This window comes from Miniopterus schreibersii (genome assembly GCF_964146895.1).
Source record: "Miniopterus schreibersii genome assembly, chromosome: 3".
Taxonomy (NCBI): Eukaryota; Metazoa; Chordata; class Mammalia; order Chiroptera; family Miniopteridae; genus Miniopterus; species Miniopterus schreibersii.
Window position 1 is genome coordinate 68,428,884 of NC_138103.1, and position 24,797 is coordinate 68,453,680.

At 41.5% G+C, this 24,797-nt stretch overlaps 1 protein-coding gene across 1 annotated transcript in view; it reads right to left on the bottom strand.

Annotated features, from left to right (window-relative positions):
* ARHGEF28 (Rho guanine nucleotide exchange factor 28) overlaps positions 1–24,797 on the bottom strand; it is a 245,968-nt gene that overhangs the window by 75,610 nt on the left and 145,561 nt on the right. Inside the window, exons 10-14 of the mRNA XM_081132719.1 lie at positions 19,775–19,896; positions 16,183–16,463; positions 11,759–11,966; positions 9,011–9,122; positions 4,913–4,955 (exon numbers count right to left, since the gene is read on the bottom strand). Coding sequence (XP_080988845.1) covers positions 4,913–4,955; positions 9,011–9,122; positions 11,759–11,966; positions 16,183–16,463; positions 19,775–19,896 — 766 coding nt within the window. The remainder of the gene's footprint in view (positions 1–4,912; positions 4,956–9,010; positions 9,123–11,758; positions 11,967–16,182; positions 16,464–19,774; positions 19,897–24,797) is intronic.

Here is a 24,797-nt window from a genome sequence, read left to right on the forward strand (position 1 = left end):
GTAGTAGAGGTAGGTATTCATTAAATAATTCTTTCAACTTCTCTGTATATCTTTAAAATTTTTATAACAAAATATTGGAGAAATAAAGGATAACTCAGATTTATAATTTTACTCTGAAAACATTCATCTCCTTGTTTATTATACTAACAGGATTTTCTTCTGGCATAGAGGAGCCAAATAGCCAACAATATAAAACTGTATTTTCTTTATTTTTGGAACATAGAGATAATACTCAGCAGACACATTTTTCCTTTGTCAATACAGCCTGAGAAACAGATGGTCTGCCTCTTGGTTCAGTGTCTTCCACTCAATCAGGCTACTTGCAATCTGACACTCTCTAGGGTGTAAAGGAGAGAAGGCTGTGGACACTCCCCCAAAATAAGAGTCAAGCTAGAGGTAACTGTACCCAATCCATGAACACACTGAACATCATTTATTTTTCTCTAATCCATATAATCATTCTGTAAGAAAAAAATAAGTCCCAGCTATGAAAAGTCATATATCCCCTGGAACTTTCTCTGGCAGTCTTATATTCCTAATGTTATAACAGAGAGAGAGAAAGAGAGAATATTTTAAATATCAACCTATGTATGTATCATGTCAAACCAGATAACACTTCTGTAGACTATTTCCAAAATGAACATTTCATAAGCAAAGGCTCTCCTAGCCTCCACCCCATAAAACCTTCTCATTTGTCAGGATTGGTGGTTAACACACTCATCTCTGGGAAATACCTTTCCAAAGCAATCATATTATTGATATGCACCAAAATATACATGATTACTTTTATGAAAATAAATTCAATGACAACTTTCTAGGACTTCAGTTTTCTCATCTGATCAATGACAGGCTTAGACTAAATTATTTCTAAGGGTCCTTCTCACACTTACGTATAATATGCACTTCCCTTGCACATATTAAACAAAACTTTAAGTTATTTAACCTCTATACTAGGCAATGGAGAGTTCAAACCTATGAATGTATTTTAAAAAGCCAATAATACATGGCTTCAGAGCTGCCCCTTGGTCATGCGGATCTAAAGGCATAGTCAGGAGAGCGTGTCCTGCTTTTCAAATCCTGCACAGTAAGTGAAACTGGGTTTGCTACTAGAGAGAACAGTTGAAAAAGTCAGAAAGGAAAGAGGGAGAATAGAAGTGAATGTATCCTACAGCTGCGCAGCGTAACAAAAAGGAACTCAGACCTTGTTATTTCCTTTCTACTTCCCCAGTCACCTCCGTAGATAACTAATATAATCTGTAATGTTCATACCTCTTATGTCTTAAGCATCCTAATTTTCAAAACTCATGGTATAATATTCAACAGGCTCACTTTGAGTGTGGAAAAAAACACATTTGTGTCACAAAAGGTGCCATCCACTGCCTAAGAGGACAGCAGTGTGCTGAGAGACTACACCTCAGAATTAAAGAATGGTGAGGTCAGTGTGGATTTGAGGTGAAGAAGTCCTCTCCCCTGCTTCCCAGCAGAAACTCTCTCAAACTAAACTCTCTCAAATAAAAGAAAATGATTTACCCAACTGTACTCCAAATACCTCAAGCTAGAGAAACGGTATCAAGAACAATGTTTCAGTTTTTATTTAAAATGTATGCATACACCACAATTTAGCATGCATTCTATTTACTTCTCCGAAATTACAGTTATACCACTTAACTTTTAAGCTCAAAGGCTGATAAGACCTGAGACATGATCATGTAAATACTGAAACACTACTGAAAAAATACTGAAAAAATACTGAAACACTAAATATTAAATCAGAAAATCCATCCAACCTGGTAATATGACGATCCACTGTCATATTATGAAAATGGGTAACACGGTGTAAACTTTGGGCAAATGTTGAGGGTTGGTCGAGTCTATGTTGCAAATTTAATTTAACTATGTGATACTAATCTATATAACAAGTAGGTACTGTAGCAAAGAACTGAGAAGAGAAATGTCCTCAACTGATTTCACAACGGAATTTAAATAGCTTTTCAATTTATAAGCATCTGGGGGAAAAATAATTTAAATTCTTTTTAACATTCCAGAACAAGAACGGCTAAGCTCGCCTGGCCAGGCGTGGCTCAGCGGTTGAGCATCGACCTGTGATCCAGGAGATCTCGGTTCGATTCCCGGTCAGGGCACATGCCCGGGTTGCGGGCTCGATCCCCAGTCGGGAGCTTGTAGGAGGCAGCCGATCAATGACTCTCTCATCATTGAGGTTTCGGTCTCTCCCTCTCCTTTCCTCTCTCTGAAATCAATAAAGATATATTTAAAAAAAAAAAAAAAAAAAAAGAATGGCTACGCTCTATTATCATTGTGATACCCAGTGTAATCACCCACAGTAAAGTTTTACAAGCCCCATTCTTTAGAGACTTTCTTGGTATCTAGTTTAAATAGGTAAATAGATATTTAAAATATCTTAAGAATATGTATCCTTAATATATTAATCCTTAATTTATTATGTCTATAACCTATTTTTAAAATAAAAACTGGGCATCCCGCTATCCGTATTGAAAATTGACACAGTGAGACTTTTTTGAACACTCAGCTGCTCAAAACATCTTTTTAATAGTAACAGATGTAGTAAATTTAAGACAGATGGTGGCAATAAAATAGGTGAGTCATGCCCTGCAGTGTCTGAGAAGTTGGGATAGGCAGAGTGTCTGCTCTGCAGCAACGAGCCTGCAAGGTCTGCAGCGGGCGCCCCTTTTACCCAGCTGCGTTCTTCTCCAGAAACTCACTGATTAATATGAGTAAAAATGCCAGTGTAGGCAGACCCTCAAGTAAACATGTACAACATGACCAGAGCAAACCGTCGGTATGGCCAGGGCCCTTACTGGCATATCCGACAAGATGTCAGGAACAGAACAGGTGAGATGGGAGATCTGCTCCGCTAGATGCACCAGGGCAGAGACTTTCAACCGTGTGCCGCAAGAGTTTTTAAAACATACAATGTCTGACTATTTAGTCAGGGGCACTGACCTCTTCCCTCAGATTGCCAAATTAAAAAAATGACAACGGCCAACACAATGGCCGTCTGGTGTGGATGAATCAAAATTTTACCTATTCTTTTTGTCAGATGAGCAAAAAATATATTTTTGGTGTGCCGCAGAATTTTAGTAATTTGTTTGCGTGCCACGAGATGAAAAAGGTTGATAATTGCTGCCCTAGGGGATACGACAGAAAGTCAGATGCTTTCGGGATGTAGACCAAGGGAGACGAAAGAATAGAAAGAAAAAACCAAACAGAATGACAGAAAATGTGCCATGAGCGAGAAAAGGGCGCACCCTGCGCTTCCCATCCAGGTTAAAGCATCTCAGAGGCTAACACTGAACCAGTCATGGCCCTGGCTTTTCTAGCCTCAATCCCTCTCCTAATGGAAAATAAACATTTTTATTAAAACAATCCCGACAGCCCTGGCCGGCGGCTCCGCGGTTAGAGCGCCGGCCCTGCCGCAGGGCCGCAGGTTCGGGTCCCAGGCAAGGGCACCCAGCTGGGGGGCAGGGTCCACCCTGCCCGAGTCATGGTGCCTGCGGGAGGCCACCAACCATGTGCCTCTCTCACACCGACGTTTCTTCTCTCCCCCTCCCTCCCGCTCTCTCTAAAAATCAACGGAAACAATATCCTCGGGTGAGGGTTAACGGCAGCCAACGCCTTGACTTCTCCAACTGAAAGAGGGCAGAAGACAGACGATGGGAACGGTGACCGAATTCCAGTCAGTGACTCGCTCAAAGGAACAGAGAAAGGCAGGCAGCTCAAAGCGGCCCGGACCACACGAAACACCCCAGACGGTCAGGCATCGCTGCCCCGCCGTCGTCACTGTCCTGATGCCGGCGTCATCACCATTCTGTTCTTAAAAGGCATTCTTAGTCCCCTCCGGTTTTCTCATTTCAAAGTTTCTATTCTGGTCTCAAAATATAAGAATAAACAAAAGGAGGCTTTTTCTTATTAAGACCTTAATTCCAGGATTTAAAGCACAACAGTTCACCTTGATCTATATATTAAAAGGTTCCAGAGTTTTAGCATTAATATCGCCACAATTAAAACCATTTCCCTCTTTTCCGCATGGTCTCTTCAAGCCAAACATTTCCGACATTCCTGACAAGCCCAAGGCTGCTTCGCAGTGGGGCTCACGAGCAAGTGCGGCCAAGAGAACTCAGCAGTCAGCTTCCCAACATTACTCCAGTTGACAGGGTGTTTTCTCATTTATTTTTGGGAAAAGGGATGCTTAGGCATAAAGCTTTCAAATCTGCACGTCAATTAGAAAACTGATAATGTTTAAAATACTTTCCGCATCACGTATTCTTTGTTTCAAACTTAACACTTCTAAACACTACTCCGTACAGACAGGTAACAGAGGTTTAGGTCTTTCCTATAACTGACCACCCAGGGCCTGTTATCGTAGAAAAGCTTCTTGTCGTGATGGAGAGCCCCAGCCAGATCCTCAGGCCTTTACATTTTCTTTCTTCTTTTAAAAAAAACAAACAATTAATTTGAGAGAGAGGGGAAGAAGGAGAGAGGAAGGGGGGGGCACTGATTTGTGGCTCCACGTATTTATGCATTCATTGGTTGCTTCTTGTGTGTGCCCTCACTGGAGATTAAAACTACAACCTTGGCACATAAGGATGACTCTCTAACCACCTGAGCGGCTGGCCAGCGCCTGACGCCTTCTAGAACAGGTGGTCCTCACACTGCTTCCCTTGGCCCCCCAGTCGGGAGGCCCGCACATCTGGGGACTGAAAGGAGCAGCTGGCCAACCTGTGCTGATACAGATCACAAGGAAGCGAAGGATTCAGGCAGGCCCATTACATAGACACCTCACAAACTATTAAACAAGTATCCAAAATGACATGCACACATTTCCAAAGATGGATCAGGCAGTCCCTCAGGAAATTTGGAACAGAAAAAATACCTTTTTTCTCCTGGAGGCTCCGGTAAGCTGTAAGCTCTTTGCTCTAGAAGACACAGAACAATAAAATGAAAACTAAGGCCGACAAACTAGCAGTCACGTGGTAGCCTGAAATGTACACACTCCACCATATTTGTTCATTATATACACCCCCAGTTATGAGAAAATAGGCCACTTTACACAAGCAGGGCATTGCTCTGGATAGCTTTATCACTTTCCCTAGTTTAGAGGGAGTGGAGCAGAGGCCAAAACCCAGCAACACTTCATGATTTTATGAACTAATTTAGCATCAGCAAGGGCAGCAAATATTTTCAGAAGTGCAGAAGCTTAGTTCTATCTTTTTGGACATTTCTCACCAGAGCTTTATCCCTTATTTGTAACACTAATTCCCCAAGATACAGAATCAGTAAATATCTTAGCTGCTTTTTAAGTGAAGCTCAAAAGTCTTGAGGGCCTAAGGGAGAGCCCATTTGAATACAGCTGCAAAGCCCCTAAGAAATCCTCGCCACAGCCAGTCCCGAGATGCGCTTTGTGGCTCGTGGGAAAGGGAGGGCCACTGGTCCCACTGGACTTCTGGGGGGTGAAGGGCAGGCTCGTGCAAGCAGCCCAGCGCTAGTCTTGTTGCAGAAGGAACCCGAGTACTTACTGCAAGGATGGAGCAGAGACACTGATTTAGACAGTGAGAGAGGCTGAAGGAGGGAGTGGCCACTGTGGAGCCACCATCTTCAGAGCAGGGACAAACTCTTTACTGTTACAGCCCAGAAGCCTGAAGAGGCAAAACTAGGTTGCAAAGGAAGGTGGGCCAGATACATGAGGCGGAGCACTAATAAATACATATCCCTGAAATGCGTCAATGTCAATGTTGAACCTAATACTGTCTTGTGGGCCACAGAAAATCTACTTTGAAGAATTTGAAGGCTTTACTTTATTGGTATTAAATGTTCCACAAATTAAGTCATGGGAAGAAATCAGTGTCCTTACTGTAAACAGGCGGGGGTACAAGAGTTACCACGAGAATAAAGCCTTTTGTCCGAACAGTCGAGCTAATGAGGTAACAGAACTACACTCGGGCAACTGGACAAAGCCTAACAGGATTCCACCCATCAGTGCACAGTAATTGTCAAAAGTACACTCAGTTCCTTCCTCAGAGTCTTAAATGTAGACGCTTTTGTCCGTCTCGGTGAGCTTATAATTAGCATCTCAATGTCGACAATGTCCCTTTCTATCCAAACCTATGATGTACCAAAGGGAATTATGTGTAGGATTGGGTTTTGTATAATGTATACAAGCATTAAATAATAAAGTAGCCATCCTTGTACTCTGGGCTCAAAAAAGATGAGACGTGACAGAAGTAATCCTCTGGAAGTGACAAGGAGAGAGATCACAAATAAAAATAAAAGGGCAGGAAGGCCATCCCATCTTTGTGCATCTATTACAGCCCATACAGGGGAATTTTCACTGGGACAAAAGGAGACTCGGAGCCTATTCAAATACAGAAAATGTTTAGGACTATTCAAAACTCATCGAGAGAGGATTTCTAACGCCACAAATATCAACTCTGATTAACCTAAGCAAACTAAACACTGAAACGCCAGAATACGTCTTTGACTGAGTCAGGCTTTCGCACCTGTGCTTTGATCAGGGTTAAAATCATTCCTTGTTCCTTGAGAGTTCATCTGTTCTTCAGAGTCCCACAGCGTTGACTGTGGGTCATGGTGTCAGCCCAGACATTTGTTTGCCACCTTACGGGAGTATCTGTTGGAATCCGTGTATTTCGTGTGTAGCCTCTATCTAAAGTACCTGTTTGTCATTCTCACCTTTTGGAGAATATCAAACTTCACTCAAATAGCCCTGTTTTAAAATATGCTGTCTAAAGATAAGCTTCCATTCACAGAAAACCTAAGCATGTCCATTTTTATTCTTTCTAATTCAAACGCCAAGAGTTAAGGATTCTATGTTAGGCAAAGATACCCTTCCTGATTCATTAAAGATTCATAAGTAAGGGTTATCTCCCCTCATAAACATCAATTTCCTCTAAGTCATCTGCTCAACAATTTCAAACTTGGAACTGTCTGACTTGGAAAATCAGAGATATTGCAAATATAAAGGCAAGGCCACCACTCTGCACATTTCACAGAAGACTTTAAAGTGTTTTCCAAGTAGTTATGGTATAAAGTTAACTCATTTTCTGGGACTATGAGTGAAAAAGTGTCAATCTGCCATTAAGAGGCCTCCCAGACCGGCCGGGCATGGCTCAGCAGTTGAGTGTCGACCTAGGATCCAGGTGATCGGGGTTCGATTCCCGGTTGGGGCACATGCCTGGGTTGCGGGCTTGATCCCCAGTCGGGGGCATGCAGGAGGCAGCCGATCAATGACTCATCATTGATGTTTCTATCTCTCTCCCTCTCCTCTCTCCGAAATCAATAAAGATATAGTCAAAAAAATTTTAAAAAAAGAGACCTCCCAACCTAAACTAAGATGAGGGAGAGCTGGAAATCTTAGAAATGCTCATGATATGGGGGGGGAAAATCCAGGGCAAATTCAATCCATCTTCTTTTCCTGTCCTCATAAGGGTAGCCTTGTCCTTTCCTTCTCTTAGTCCTTTGCTCCATCTTCCCGCTCCAAAAAATTAAAACTGACACGCATCAGTAGTCGTGCTCTCTCCTCTTCCAAAACACTTCCCAGAAAGGGCCGGGGCGGGGGGGGGCACACCTGCAGCACTTATTTTGTATTTAATGTATCTTGACTACTATATTTGTTCAACAAATATTTACCAAATATCTCCCACACATAAGTCCCTGTTCAGGATGGCAGTTCCAAGCACAAAGATTATGCTTTCAATACTGTTCTACAGAGCATGAAAATGCAAAATAACAATGCAATAAAGCAAGAATTTAAAAAAGGAAAGAAAAATGAGTAAAATAAATTCTATTTTAAATATTCTACACTGAGAAATTGAGAATACTTAAGTACATCTCTTATTTTCTGAGTCTTTTTAAGACTCTTCTGGATAATAGACAAAAAAAGGCATTACCTAATAGATTGACCATTTTATTATATACTCTGCTATGTATTGCAAAGGAGCATGAATACGTCCAAACATGCCTTGAAACACAATTATTATATAATATATCATGTACAGAAAGTATAAAATAATTACATTTCAAAATAAAGTTGAGAATGGGGGGCAGTAGCTGAGGGAGGCTACAAGAGCAGCTCTGAGTTACCTATAATTGTTTTATTTCTTGATCTGAATTCACTTTTAAAAATTCATCAAACCATATGATTACAATTTTCACCCCTTTCTGTAGGTATACTATATTTATATTAAAATTTTATTACATAAAAAGTTACATTTCTGAATGTTTACATTGCCACAAAAGAAATGTTGAGAGCCCGGCCGGGTGTGGCTCAGTGCTTGAGCATCGACCTGTGATCCAGGAGATGGAGGTTCAATTCCCGGTCAGGGCACATGCCCAGGTTGCGGGCTCGATCCCCAGCCAGGGCCGTGCAGGAGGCAGCTGATCAATGACTCTCTCATCACTGATGTTTCTATCTCTCTCTCTCTCCCTCTCCCTTCCTCTCTCTGAAATCAACAAAGATGTTTGTTTGTTTTAAAAATGTTGAGATACATTTATTCATGTTTCAAATATGTTCTCTTATTGCAACTCTCTAAAACCCCTTGCTAAATAAAAAAAATCTATTTTGCAGTGGTTTGCCTCTGAGGAGCTAGATTATTTCAGCAATTTATTTTATATTGGGGAGAAGTACTTTTTATACTTTACTTAAATAAAAGCCTCTGAAGCCCTCACAATAATGAACCTAGAATAAATTCTAGTTTACACTACTCTGGAGGAAAACACTTTACTCAAAGAATAAAGCAACAGAGATGGGTGGACAAGTTTGTAATTTCATCGAAATCGAATCTTTAACTTGTCTGATATGTAATGAGCAAAAGATTGTGCTAAACTTAGAAAAATCAATGGTGAAAATAAAATGGAAAACTCCTGCCTGCTGCTCTTGTGCGTTGTATGTACCTGGACTACCTGCAGCTCTGCTGGACTAGAAGGCTCTCCAAGCCAAGTAGTAAAAACTGCTCACCTTCGCTTGAGTTGCACGCCGTAAAGTCACGCGCCAGCCGAGTTCTTCCCAAAGAAATTTTGGGTGACGAGCAGGAATAAGAACGTGAGCGGACTCCAGAAAGCAATGACTCCTAAAATAGAGCATAATAAAGTTTTTAAAAAATGCTATACAAGACTTGAAAGTATATGTCACCATGAATGCTGCTAAATCAGCATCTTTGTAAAGGATTCAACCTGAACATTTCTGATGTAATCTTACGGTTTCGGTTTGCCTCTCACAACTTTAACAAAGTTTTTTGGGGGTAAGTAGTAGAGTTTATTAAGGGAAACTTACATATTAGCTATATCTTGGGTGGTCTGCAAGACAAAATGCTTTGGGAATAGTTCCTACATACACTTTAGGATGCACTTACAACATGCCAATCAAGTTGGTTAAAGGTGAAAAATTAAGCCAAATGACATTTTCTCTGTATATTTAATGAGTATGACATTTTTTTCACCTGAGTTGTCCTTTTTATTTTACACTGTAGCATTCAAACAAAATTCTATATTAATATATATCTCTATACTTAGTGATTATTAGAAGGTAGAAGGAGGCCCACTTATTATTATAAGAGTTTTTAAAACTCCCTAACAACCGTTTAAGTTCATAATGTTAGCAGCAGCCGCAAGGGAGTACACAACAGGTCACTACACAAATCTTCCCAGGCTGCGCTCCTCTTTAGCAGACCTTCCACCCAGCACTTCTGGGATGATGTCTGAGTATCACTGATTTATGTATCTTTATTCCTATTAAGTGACCTGCCATTTTTGTTTCTGTTTTCCCAATTACATACTATTTCTGTTACAGTATTTGCAACATATGTGAAAATCCAAGATGGCAAGATAATTAAAACTTGGTTTTCTTACATGTTCTTGCAAATTTTAATGAATATGCAATAGGTCACCACGAAAACCATTTGTGGTACCCAACTCCCATCCAATACAGAGAGGCCTAGTGGCCTTAGGGTTCATCCCACCCATCCATTTGTAAGATCCCACTTAAAGTTAGGGCTAAACTAAAGTAATGAAAAATTTATTACTAAAATTGAGCCATCAGCAACCATCCTTCACAAGCACTGGTCTCTCCTGTTCCCCCTAAGTGAAGACACATGGTTTCCCTAAGGTCATCGGTATCAAGAGCCTGGAGCAAAGTTGAAAACAGGTGGTGCCTGATCCTGCTTCAAAGGGTCTTGGGCTGTGGCTCCCCTGACTGACTGAGGAGGGAGGACTCTCTGGGTCTGAATGTCAGGAAGGCCAGCCCACGCTGTCCCATCTTCCTAACAGTGAGCTTGCCACAGAGGGCCCTAGCCCAGTGCCACCCTCTGCACTGAAGTCATACATGGTAATCATTTCGTATAATATGAGGCTTTGAAAATTGTCCAGAACCCTCAGGTAAAAAGTAACATAAGGTAATTACAGAGGCAGGGCAGGCTATCCTTAAAGGACAGATTCTTCTTAAAAGTGGACAACACTGCACTGCTTCACAAAGACTGAATTATTTTCATCCCAAGCAATGATGAGTGTTGCACAATTCCACCCAAAATGCAAAACTAAGAATAATCTACAACAACAAATATACTCATTTCTTATTATTCAGAAATGTCACATGGTCTTCAGGTCCAAAAGATTATGGCAGTTCTACAGGCTTCAGAGCAGAGGGAAAGGGCCCGGGCTCGGTGGTCGGAAGGCCTGGATTTGAGTTCACCAAGCTTGGGTAACTGGGATAGGTCATCTCACCTCCGCAGAACATCTGCTCAAAAATTAACATAAAGGCACTGCTTATGTCCCAGGAGAGTTGTGATAAAGTTACATATGTTGTACATGCATACAACATGCTTTGTATGTTGTAGACTATAACTACAAAAATAAAGCTTTATCGTAACAGCCATGTGTTCGCGGTAAAGAGCTGTTGGGGCATAGCACACATTATGCTATAGTAGTGAACTCAATTTAAGAAGAAAAAAGTAGACAATACAAATTGAAAAGGAAGAAAACATATCCAAACACAAAAGGGCCTTCTCTGCAAGACTGGAAGAATATACAATATACAGATGCTGTATTGTAGAATCCTGTACTTGACACCTGTATAATTTTATTAACTAGTCACCCCAATAAATTCAATAAAAAATTAAAAATTAAGTGAAGAAAAAAGAAAATTTTAAAGAAAAATAAGTATAAAATAAATAAAAAACAGCCACAACCAAATGAAACCCCATGTGTAAATGCCGGTGAGAGAAAATCTGTCTCCTATGGAAAAACTGATGAAGTCTATGGTGTTTCGGATTAGGTCGTGCAGCCAGGAACACTAAACAAACAGCACCTCTGCCTTTACTAACATTATATACCTCGGCACCCAGGCCAAGAAAATTTTATGTGAGCAAAACAAGGTTGATCACTTAAACCCACTGAATACTACCAGTTTTTCTCCCTCTGCTTAAGAGACGATGGCAGAAATTTTGTGTAAAATGACAGAATTTTCCAAGTATGTGAAAGGTGATAAGGATCAGTGGTGAATTAGTGAAAACAAATCAGCCTTCTAAGTTAGGCCCGTACAGGTCAGAGTGGGAGAGATCAACAAGACAGGCCCAATCAGCCAGCTCAGGCGTCTCCAGATTAAAAAGTTCATACGTGTGAATAAAACACCATTTGTCGTTCAGAGATAGGTAGATTTAGACAGCACGTTTTCCCGGCCTAGAATAAACCACATTAATACCAATAAGAATACCTTTGACTGCAGGTTACTTGATAAGGAAAGTGACTCAGTCCTGGAGATGTTAAAGTCGGGCTCGGCGCTGGTCTCCAAAGAGTCGAACTCGTCGCCGCTAGGAAGCCCGGTCCTGGAGGAGCTCTGGGACACCGGCGTGTAGCGGGTGCGGGGCTGCTCCGGGGGCCCCTCCCCCTCGCTGTCCGCGTCCAGGGCGTCCAGGCTGGAGCTGAGCGGGGGAGCAACAGTAAGCATCGAGGCGCAGGGGGCTCTCGGGTCTGGCGGCTTCTATTCCCCCCAACTCAAGTTCTTCACTGACGTGCTGTATAACAGGTACGCATTTAATTTCTTCTGTTTTTAATTCTTAAAAATAATTATTGACTGAGCCTGGCCGGGCATAGCTCAGCAGTTGAGCGTCAACCTAGGATCCAGGAGATGGAGGGGTTCGATTCCCGGTCAGGGCACATGCCCGGTCTGCGAGCTCGATCAATGACTCTCTCATCATCGATGTTTCTGTGTCTCTCTCTCCCTCTCCTTTCCTCTCTCTGAAATCAATAAAGATATATATATATATTTTAATTATTGATTGATTTTAAAGGGGGAGAGAAAGAAAATGGGGGGGAGTGAATGAGAGAGGAACATCGCTTCGTTGCTCCCCTTGGCTGCGCAGTCTTGCTGGACTCGTGCGTGCCCCGGCCTGGGCTCAGCCCCACAGCTTTGGATGTGTTGGGATGACGCTCTAATCAACTGAGCTACGCGACCAGGGCCAATTTCTAAAAAATTTATATTTAAGTAGTTTTTATTATTTTTTCTTGCCCCCAATATCCTTGTTTTCAACAAAATTTTGTTGCCCCAAGTGAACATTTCTACTTAGCAAAAGCCATGACAAGTTTTCTAAGGAACAAAAGCTGGTTCGAGTCAGTATTATCCAATTTGTTTTGTAAATGTAATTATTACAAGCCTCAAGTCGTTACCCTTCAAATACTAAAATACAGACAAAACAGAGCCCCTGGCTGTTTGGGGGGTGCTGGGGGTGCGCATGTGAAAATACGCAGTGGCACTCTCTCCCCGCTGTCCCTGGGCTGGAAAGCTGGGGCGGAGGCCAGGAGGGGCGGCCAACGGCTCACTCCCGAGGCGCTGGCACGGCCAGGTCAGCCAGGAATCTAGTGAGGTCTCAAATGCGTCGTATTAGATTCTCATTTTTAGAAGTTTTAAAAAATTATCCCACGAGAACTCCACCTCAGAAGCAGGTAGTAATTCTGCTCAGCTACTACTGCTTTTCTTTCCTCATTTCACTGTGACAACCGTAACGTTTAAAGGAAAGAACTTGACCTTCCACATTCCTGGCTCATTCCAGACACTGACATTTCAAACCACTCAGGCTTTGAGGCCAACAGCTTCCACCGGCATGTTAACTGCACAGTGCATTTTTTAAAATTAAATTTATTTTAATTGGGGGTATCATTGGTTAATGAAATGATGCAAATTTCAGGTGTACCACTTTATAATACAGCATCTGTATACCCCGTTGCGTGCTCACATCCAAAGTCTAGTCTCCGTCCGTGGTCACCATATATTTGACCCCTTTACTCCCTCTTTGCCCTCCCCTGACCCTCCACCCCCTCTGGTAATTACTATTCTGTTGTCTGTATATAAAACAAAAAGCAACAAATGAAAAAACAAACAGTGCCTTTTCAAATGGATTTTTCTTTGGTTGTTACAGCTCTGAAGTTAAAATTTCAAAAGCCATTTAACGAGGCCCTGGCAGGGTGGCTCAGTTGGTTAGAGCATCATCTCAATAGGCCAAGGTGTGGGTTCCATCCCAGGTCAGGGCACACACAAGAATCAACCACTGAATGTGTAAATACGTGGGACAACAAATCCGTCAGTCAATCTCTCTCCCTCTCTCTAATCAATCAATAATAATAATAAAAAACAATATAATGAAACCATCTTGATTATGAAATATAGAGAACCAGAAAATAAAACTTTGAAAAACTCCTTTGGGTTATTTTTCTTAAAAAACCACAGGCTGTAGAATAGCCACTGAATATTAACTTAATAAATTACATGGCACTTGGTCCTATATGTGTCTCTAGTCCAAACACTTAGATTAGTCTCTAATCCTTGAACTTCTTCAAGGCACCTCCTGGGCACCGGAAAACCTGGCAGTAAGTAAAGGACATGACTGGCACCTCTGGGGTTTGCAGGTGGAGTTTGTTCCTTAGAGGACACAGTGAGAGCCTTCACCTTGGCAGAGGGGAGGGCAGGACAAATTGGAGGTGACATCACACTTTTCTTTAATTCAACACTCAACTATGTTGGAGTACATAAAATCATTTCTCATGAAAAACTGAAGCTTAGTGTTAAGAAAACCTTCCTGGTAAATGCGGGTGCTCTGAACGTCCCAGTGATGTAACTACAGGTATTTTACGGTGCTGTGTAGTTTCCTTAATTCAGTGACACCCAGTGAGGGGAGGGTCCCACGGCTATCCCAGGGTCAAAATGGGGCTTTCTGGGATCACAAGTCCTTTCTCCCCATTCCCACATTTTTCAGAGGAGACAGAGTGCGCAGGACTAGCTGGAAGGTTTTCCTTAGGACACCTTCCTCTCCTTGGCCCCCCCCCCCGTCCCCACCTGCCCACCCATCAGCTGTGACATTTTTACAGAGGCATCTAATTACCTTTATTCAAACTGGACAGTTTTTCTTACATGTTAAGATGTCAAAACTCTAGCTGCAGCAGTGAGATGTTTAAACGTCCCAGAACAAGACCATCATCAGACAGTATAATCTAGAATGCCTGCGCATGTTAGCAGACGTGGGACAGAGAGACCATTTGTCCCTTTTCCTACCTCTATTCCTAGAACTCATACGCCACCCAAGACCTGGGTATGGACTGGACTGATCATAAAGACCCTACCAGAATGCACCAATAAAGCAGTTAAATCTGGTTTTGCAGAACTGTACAGATTCTTGCCTTAACTGACCGCCTCTTGTCTCATGCAGATATGTGGAGAGCCCAAAATGTCCCATCAATTTAATTTATAGCCATGCCCACTCAGCATCTTTTAAATCATAAGTCCAAAAATGCAAATCTAAAGAAAACCTCTCATTATTTATGTACCAGACATTACCCTTGGTACCAAACCTGCTATAAAGTGTTTCAACCTCAAGTGGCTGTATATCCGTGTAAAGTACAGCACAGAGACTGGCACCCAGGGATTGCTGCTTCCCCTCCCTCTCTCTTCTTTCTGACGAATTAAATCTCTGCTGAATAGTTATTTACCTATGTGGATGTTCATTCATAGATAAATAATTATACACACACTCGTGTGCCTGTATTCTACATTCATTTTCATTCAGATTGTACACATGAAAATGAGCATATAATCAGAAGTCTTGGGCCGAGGGTTGGAATAAGCTATTACTTATGGAAAGTGAAGAGTAGAATAAAATAAAATGAGCAGAAATTGGCCTATTTCCAAAAGAAAATAGACAACAGGATGGCTGAATAAGAAACAGACACAAAAATACAAACACACGTGCGCGCACACATGTAAATATATACCATCCTATCATATCACAACTGTTGTCTTAACAACACTTTTGTACAACTAAGAAAATATGTGCAAGGTAACTAAGTTACAGAGCATAAAAATAAAACAAACACTAATGATCCCACCCAACTTGAAACGTGAACATTAGCCTCACCATCGATCTCTTTCCTTTCCCGCTCCCTACTTCCCCCACCAGATGCAATAACCATCTTGAACTTGGGGATTTTTCCCTCTTCATTATTTTGTTTGTTCTTTACTAGTTTAAGCACATATGTATCTGCCCTACAATAATAAATATTTGATTTTGTTTTGCATTTCATAAAAATGAAATTCACCTAAAGTGCTTTGTGCCTTACTTTTTTGTTGAGCTTCATGTTTCTGTGATTCATGTCATGCATGTAGATATAGTCAGTTCATTGCACCACTGGGTAGCACTCCTTTCTGTACCTGTACTATAATTTATCTGTTCATTCCCCACTGGCATCATTTCCTGCTCTATAACTACTCGTGGATATGTCTCCTAAAACACAGAAGTAAAAAAAAGTAGAACTGCTGGGTCATAAAATACATATCCAAATTATTTTCCAAAGTTTTTGTACAATTTTCACTCCTATCAACAGTAATGGGAGTTTCGGTTGTATGCATTTTCATTAAAATACGGTACCGTCAAAGTATCTCATTGTGGTTTTCCTCTAGTATTAGGTTTTTTGCCAGTTTCCTTAATTGTCTTACTTTCAAATCAAGGAATTTGGAAACCTAACAGGGGGTAACATTTTTATGTAGAGATAAAAATGGCGGGGACAATAGAAAATAAAATAGAATTTTCCCATTTATGCTACAACGTTCTTTGATTTTCTACATTTTCCCTCTAAAATATAGTATCTTACCTTCTTTTCTTTAGATGACTTTGCTCCTTCTCAAATCCATGACGACCAAAAGAGAGATTTAGGTGGGAGGCACAGGACCGAGATGGTGATGTGAAGGGCTGCTGGGCTTCAGTATTTGCTGTCATTTCCCTGTTCTCACTTGGCGGGTACATGCCAGGGCTGGTTTCAGCAGAAAGGATATGCTCACAGCTCTGAGGTCCCAGAGTAGAGCCCATGGATTCAGGGCAGGTGTCTGTAGTGATTCCCTCTAAGTTTATATAGTTAATGTCCAAATCACCAACCTGGAAGACAAAAGAAAAATAGTCGCTAAGCAAAGCAGGGCAGACTGGCTTAGCTAAGAATGAAATTCTCCCAATTTAAAAACCTTCCACTCTATTCATCTTTTTTATTTTATGTTTTCTTGCTTTTGTTTTGTTTTATGTAAGCAGAGAATTCTTTCATGATATATTTTTGTTCACCTGGCTGCTATCCCATAATTCACAAAAGGAAAAAGACCAACTGATCATTTTAACAATTTTATGAACCACTGACTCAAAATTAGAGGAAATGCTTTAAATACCTGAGAAAAAACTAAGGAGCAGGCAGCCTTATTTAAAAAGTAGTTTATAGGAATTTGGGTAAACAAGTTAGTGGTGGCTGCATAAATCTGAGTCTCCCAAAAATCACTACCAAACAAAAGTCAGAATAAAACTGCATAGGATGCATAGACTTAGCATAACTTTCTAGATCTGAACTTCAAATTACCTAGATATAATAAAAGAAACACCCAATCTCAGCAAGCAACTTGTCATACTCCTGCCATAAATCTTTGCAGAGAAAAAGGGCAGTCTGCAAAAATCTGCATGGCAGACAGAGCAAGGAGGTAGTGCAAGGCCTAAGACGGATCTAAAAATTATCATGGGAAGAGAAAGTCCACGTGTGAAAAAGTGTCCCGAAGCGCCTAAGGAAGGGGCTTAAAAACAGGTGATCTGAGGTGGCACTCATCAAAAGGCATTGCTTCTGGGGAGAAGACAGTAAAAAGAAAAATGACACCATTTAGATAAAGAGTGGCGAAGGGGAAATGAATCTAGGGTCCTAAATCAACCATCGTAATGATAATTTACTGAGGCAAAAACAGTCAAGGAAAGCTAAACCAGTGGGTGCAAGTCAAATGAGAAACCGGATATTTACAATGACTCAAACTATCTCCCAAAAGATACTTAATATATATATTTTTTTAAATAGTAATTTTATGAAAAATAAACTTGGTAGACCAAAAATAACATCACCAGTAAAATTATCAATGTCATAAAAGGTGACTAAGGAATTGCCCCAGATTAAGGGAGACTAAATACACAGGGCAACTAAACACAGACGTCTGATTGAATTTCCTTCTGCTTCAGAGAACTTTCAGATAATTGGCTAAAACTGAGTAAGATCTGTACACTGCGAACAGTACTGTATTGACGATGATTCCCTGGTTTTGGTAACTCTCTATGCTTATGCAAGAGAAGGTCTATGTTTTTAGGAAAATACACCATGAAAGATTGAGGGGGACAGGGGTAACATATTATCAATTTGCTCTCAAATGGTTAAAAATATTTACATATATTTTAAGCATTTGCATGCACATAAACACACACCCATACTCGGGGATAATAAAGTAAAATATTAAATTTGGGGAGTTTTGATAAAAAGTATACAGAGATCCATTGTACTGAATTAGGTAGGCTTGAAAATGATGCTCAAATACAATGTTGTGGCTTTTTTCAAAGTAGCCTATATGACAGAGTAATTTTCAAAGTAGTTTTATCCTGTGAATTTCCTCATCGGGTAGGTGGATAACCTTGAGAATTCACAGGACACAGCATTGCAAATAGGCTAGCAATCTTTTTAGGTTTCTGTGCCACGTTGAGGGAAACGAAGGAAATAGATAAAATTCTTTCCAGATACTGCGAGAAATTATTTTAAATATGCAGAACTTGGACTCCTTGTTCTTGATATTCAAATGGACACAGGAACAGTAAGAGAAAGGATACGGTAACAGTACCACACTGATGACAGTGAACTTTGTGATGTGTACCCAGGTTTTTAGTTTCATTTGTTTTCACTGCACACGTTTCATAATCCTCTACTACACTTCAGTTGATCAGTCAGCCTGTTTGAGCTCTCTTCAAATGTATGCTTCACATTATTAAAGCAATTCTTCTCTCACTCAAAACATTCCCAAACAGGTTACATCCTAACTTCATCTTCAGTGTGTAAGGTTTTGTATTTTTAACGTATCTTTAAAAAAGCCATGGTTTTCCCCTCCTAGTAGCGAGTCATGCACCATTTTAGCTAGTTGAGGCAGTGAAAATGTTAGTGTTTACTGAGGCTCAGAACCAAACAATAATAAGAACTCCAGAAATATTTCATGTAAATGCTCAGAAAATATGGCAACAGGATAAAACCATTAAAATCAGAACATGACTGGACACCAAGCCCAATGAGCCTGTGTCTTCAAAGACGGTCCCCAGAACCCCCACCTTGTCCTGCACTCTGTGCCTCATCCTGGACCTCTAACCAGGGTGCACGCTCGGCTGCTTCATACCAGCTACTTCTAGCCCGATGTCCACGTCCCAGTGTTCATTCCTCTGTCATTCTGAATATCATCCCGACCATGCATTTACACAATGCATTTGAGGTAATAACGTTTTATAACAAAAAGGAAAAGCAGAGACATTAGACTATGGGGATGAAATTGAGGTCCAGTAGACAGAAAAATGTTTCCATCACAGTAAATATAAGTAATAGGGCGCAATATATGCACACTGACAACAAGAAGGGTACAATGCCTCACTGCTCAAGGAGCAGCGACACAGTGCATTCACGTGGGAATTGGGCTTTAAAGTCCGTGGGTAACACAGCAATTGTGTTGTCAAAATATAACCCTTGGCTCCCTTAAACCTAACAGGAATTAGAATGCACGGAAATCTTCAGATCTATGCATTTTAATTTTCATAAATATGAAAATGAAAGGGTCACTGAGCTAGAGAAAGGAATGAAGGGTAAATTCACATCCTTGGTAGACACACAAACACCCGTCTTGATGAGATTTAACCCACAGTCTCTCTCAGGGACGGGCGGGGAAGCCTGCAGGGTTCCAGCTTCCCTGTCGCATGACACCGTTCGGTTTCAGTATTAAAGCTCTACAACCTTATTACATGTTAATAGTTGTGTTGGAAGGATTAAAGCGGTAATTTCTGGGGCTGGCGTCAAGCTCTTGCTCACCAGGCTCTTGCTGGATTTGAATCCAGATACTGCTAGAGCAGATCGCACGCACGTGTTTTGAAAAGCTGCAGAGAAGCGGCGGGCCTCCCCGTCGTGGGATTGCCACTGCCCATTCTGGCCCCACTGAAGAGCCCTGGCCCTCCTGTCACCTGGCAGTGCCAGAGCCCCTTCCTCGCCGTGCGCCTCGCCAGGCAGGGTGAGGGGAGCTGTGTTCGCAGGGAGGACCCCGTGAGACGCCCACACGATGGGGCCGCACTGAGGCTCAACAGCGCTGACTGTCTGCATCACACTCTCGCGCTGGGAGGAGGGCAGGGCCGCCCTGCACCCCCAGTCGGCTCACCTGAGCTGCCACCACGCAGTCGGCGCAGACTTCGTCGCCGCCATTCAGCACGTCGGACAGGCCGCCGGCAGCAGGGAACACGGGGCGCTGCGAGGGCTGTTTGAGGGTCTCACGGGAGCGATCTAGGGCAAAACGAGACCAGGCGAAATAAAGCGGAAGGAATTGGTTTTATAGTCAGCCTTTACCTTCTCAACCAAACTATAAGGAAAAAAATCAAGATTGTATTTTTAAAGATAGCTCTTCGCTCTCTCCACTTATTCAGAACTATATGCACGCACTTTACCTTCTACGTCCAAACCTTCTCAGTATCTAAAACCAGCACACAGAACACATCAGCCTAGGTAAGTGTGTGCCCACCTCGAGCACTATTTTCCCAATCATGACAGATTTTTATGAAATCGATGAGAGGTCCGCTTTCAGTTTCTAAGAGATGAGACTAAACGTCACTTTCTGTGTCACTGGGAAGCATTCGTGCTCTCACGGTGCTCGCGGGGCGCTGAGGGGCCCGGCTCCAGGCCCTTTCCTGGGCCAGAGCGCAGGCCCCCGGCGGCGCCCGGAGCGCGCACTCCACGCCGTCTGGCCTCTCGGGCAGTCACAGCGCCTTTTGCCAGCTCCATGTTCTCAGCTCTGTTCCAAGGACACGAGCTTGCTAAAGGGCAGTCCCAGACAGCTGAGGTGTCACTGTATTTGTAAGCAACATAAAGCTGAAGGCAACAAAGCAGGGTTGAAGCCAGAATGCTTCATTCCTGTGTCTCTGGCTGAATTGCTTCATCTCCAGAGACCCTTCCAGGGTCTCCTCACCTGTACAAGTGGGTATTTATTACGCTTCCTCACTGTGAGGTTACGAGGATTACATTAGTTCAGACATGTAAAGCACTGGACACACGCCCAAGTACTTAGTATGTGCTCGGTGAACACTGCCACTATCACTATATTTTGTTACTATTAATAGTAATTTTAACCATAATCAATGTGAGGTACAAAGTCATTAATACTAATCATAGGGTATCATCATAATAAATTACCAATGTCTGTAAATGGCTTTAATAGGATAGGTTCAAAGTTATATCCATAGCAAATGACATCCTCACTGACATTCCATTCAGTTTTCCTGCGTCAATACAAAAGGAGTAGTGCTGTCTCAGTTCTCTCAGAAACGGCACTTATGCCACCGCCTGTCTTCATGTCATAGCATAAAACCCAGGTAAACCCATGGGAATCAGAATTTTTTTAGAAAGTTGAGAACTGTTGGGCTGATGTACTAGGAATAAAAAATTCTATTCTTTCATTGAAAGTCCTGGATGACATTACAGAAGTTACAAAGATATATGAATTGTATGAGCCAAATGACCCTGGCTTCAGGTTCTGCATCTGAATTTATCTCTTCCCCACAGAACACCCAGCTGAGATTTTTATTAAGCTCCTTGAGGAAATATACAATGTAAATGTAAAACATTATCTTCTTATATCTGTCATGTCTTCTTTTATCAATGTATTTACATAGCTAGCAATATAACATACAAAGCCCACAAATACTTCACAAGTATAACCTTTATGATCAATTACTATACATTTTTATTCTAATTACACAAAATAAGAGTATGTTCCAAAGGTTATAAATCAAGAACCTGACAAAACCCTTTCACTGTGTTCTGAAGTAAGAAAATACTTGCTCATTTGTCATTTTACAGAATGTTTGAAATACAATCATAAATAACTCAACATGGTCCCCTGACGTGTAATTAATCCAGCTTAACTGCGCTCGTGTCCTGAGTTCACAGACTGTAACACACCTGCATGTCTGCCATCAGCCTTGGGAGGCTGGTTGTGCCCCTTTAACCACTTCCATCACTGCCAAATTAAAACTTCACTGATCACTAGACTAAGGAACTAGCAAGGTATTTAATGAAACAACTGAAAAAAATTGATAATTTCTTTTTCTTTTCTTTTTTAATATATCTTTATTGGTTTCAGAGAGGAAGGGAGAGGGAGAGAGAGATAGAAACATCAACGATGACAGAGTCATTGATCGGCTGCATGTCCCCAACTGGGGATTGAGCCCGCAACCCGGGCATGTGCCCTGACAGGGAATCGAACCCCGATCGCCTGGATCCTAGGTCGATGCTCAGCCGCTGAGCCACTCCCAGCTGGGTGACCGATTTCATTTTTAAAACCTAGAACCAAATGAAACATTACCCCAAATGGCCTGGTGCCAGCGACTGCATTGCCCAGTCATCCGACAGCCGTGTCCTGAGCTACCAAGAGAGCAAGCTCTGAGTTCACAACTGACCCTCACTTTAAGGACGAGCAGGGCCAGGAACTACCTCTTTTCACATGCACAGGCAAAAATCATTTGGATTCAACTTTTCTTCCACAAATACATCTCCCTGGCCCCATGTGGCAGAATCTATAAGGAAATGGTACCCGGGCAGTAAAAATAAACTCAAAAATGGCAGTTACTTTGGTTACTTTGACCAACTTGGAATCTAATTTGTTTTCTGCATGATTAATTTGATCAGAATTTTAGAAAATGATGTGATTTATTTATAAGACGGGTCCATAATCTCTGATCTGCAATTCTGACATCCAGAAAGCTCTGAAAAATCAAAAATTTTTTTCCCTAAGTTTAAAAACATGGTGGCAAAATCCAACCCGAACCCACATGAGGCCATGTAAGTCTCTATTTACCCCCTTCAGTGTGACCATTCATACACCCTGCTGCAGAATTATCACCGTGCCTGACGATGGCATTGCCCAGTGTTTCCTACGGGAATCATAGCACATGTATTATAAGCACTATACCAAAAAACCTGAACATTCCTCACTCCAAAACATAGCTGGTCCCAAGAGTTTTGAAGAAGAAATTGTGGATCTCCACAAAATCAACCAGAGCACGTATTAGACCAAGATTTTGTCGTTCCTCTACCAAGTTCACAATTTTCCATACCTACATCTCACCTGTATTATTATATGCTCTACTAATCTTTAGACGGACTCACCTTTTTCTCTTTAAATAAAACGAATTTTCAAAGAAATAGCTATCCCCACTGTAAATGGAAATTATACATATTAAAACAACAAAAACAAAACAGTGAAACTACATCTGACTAAATACAGTTGCCTGTGAGAGCTGAGCACCTACAGCGCCTGCTCTTTGTCGTAAGGGGAGACTGAACAATTCGCAATGTTGAAGATGCAGTGGTGCCACTAGATGTCATCTAATGTTAGGTTGGGACACCGTCTCCAAGACTGATGGACCCCAGAAGAATATACCTTACCCTTTGGAAAACTTGCCTAGATTGTGACATCCTGTCAATTAGGTAAGGATTGCACTGAGTCAGTCCTGGGGGGGGGGGCGGGGGGCACATGACAATTCAGCTATAAGAAGGCAAAATCTGTGTCCTCTCTAGATCTGTCACCCATAACCTCCCATGTAGATTTGCTGGGTTACTCACTGCAGCTATTTATAAAATTGGCCCAGAAGTCTTTTGCATTATCTGTCTGGGCAGCCCAGCTTCTGCTTGTCAAAGGACACCACAGACAGATAACAGGAACTAGACGTGAACAGATGCTGACAAATCAGAAGATGACAGACTTATAAGACATCCCTCTTTTATTAATTGCAGCAATAATCACTGCAAGACCAGCAGAATAAGATTTATTGTGAAAAAAGTCTTTAAAAGGACTTTCAAATACACACCAGCTGCCTATATTAAAGGGGTTAATTGCTGCACTGTGTCAGCCCATTACAAAGAAAAAGCTACAGTGGTTTTGTTTTCTTAAGGTTTTCAAGATATATGATTTTATTGCTTCCATATGTAACCACTTTAGTAGCAAATTAAGTGAAAAATTACTGTCCCAAAAAAGTTCTTCAGGTTCTTTTTCAATATAGAAATAATTCACAGTAAGAATCAGCTCTCTGTCTTAAATTAAAACTTTTTTTTAAACTCGAGGTGGGGAAACATACTATATAATATACAGATGATGTATTATAGAATTGTACAATTGAAACCTATATAATTCTATTAACTGATGTTGCCCCAATAAATTCAATAAAAAATAAAAATTAATTAATTAATGATATTTTGTAAACAGTTAACTCCCACTCAAACAGCTGCAAATTTTAAATGAGTGGAGGGCAATGTATTGCATTAGTTATGAGCATGGGCCCTGGGCTGGCCAGATTCAAGGCCCACTCCATCATTATTAGCTTTGTGACCCTGGGCAAATTACTTAACCTTTCTGTACCTCCACTTCCTATCTGTAAAATATGGATGACAATATGCTTATCTCTTAGCATTGTCATAAGGATTAAACGATTTATATTTTAAGTGATTAGAATATAATCTGACACAAAGTAAGCACTAGGTAATGCTTAATATTACTATATAAGCAAATGAAGTTGTATAGTTGTAATACTTTATGTAGTATTCTTTAAAAAATGATTTCAGCCATGGTTATAACTTTACAGGTTTAGAACCAGCCCAAGGCAACTAGAATTCACAAAATATTCCATTTGCTACACAAAGAGCTTTAAAAATGTTGTAACTCTTTTATTTCTGGCTCAGTCCGTCCTGAACACGGTCACTGAAAAACAAAATCAAACTGCCCAGTGAGAGTTACTCACCCAGCGACTCAAGGGTGAGATCTCATGAAACAGGAAAGACTCTAACAGCAGCACCAAGTATAAAGTCAAACCATGAGAGAGAGCATTTCTCAAGAATAAAGGGAGGATTTCAGAAACCGCCGTGTTCTAACACGAAGACGTGGACGCGGGCCAGGCTCTCGCTGCACGGCGCCTAGGGGATGAGCAGTGACTCTGAGGGGATCCCCAGCTCGCCCCCCATTATTCTCAGTGCTTTGTAATGTGATCTCTGGAACTCTACCGGGCTCCCGAAGCAGCAGCTTCCATCAGCCCTTGCCTGCTGCACTAGAGGCTCTAGTTAGGCCACCACGGAAAGTAAGTGTATTTCGCCCACAGAATGAAGGGAAATCGGTACCAGCAAGGGGGGAGAGGAGGCTG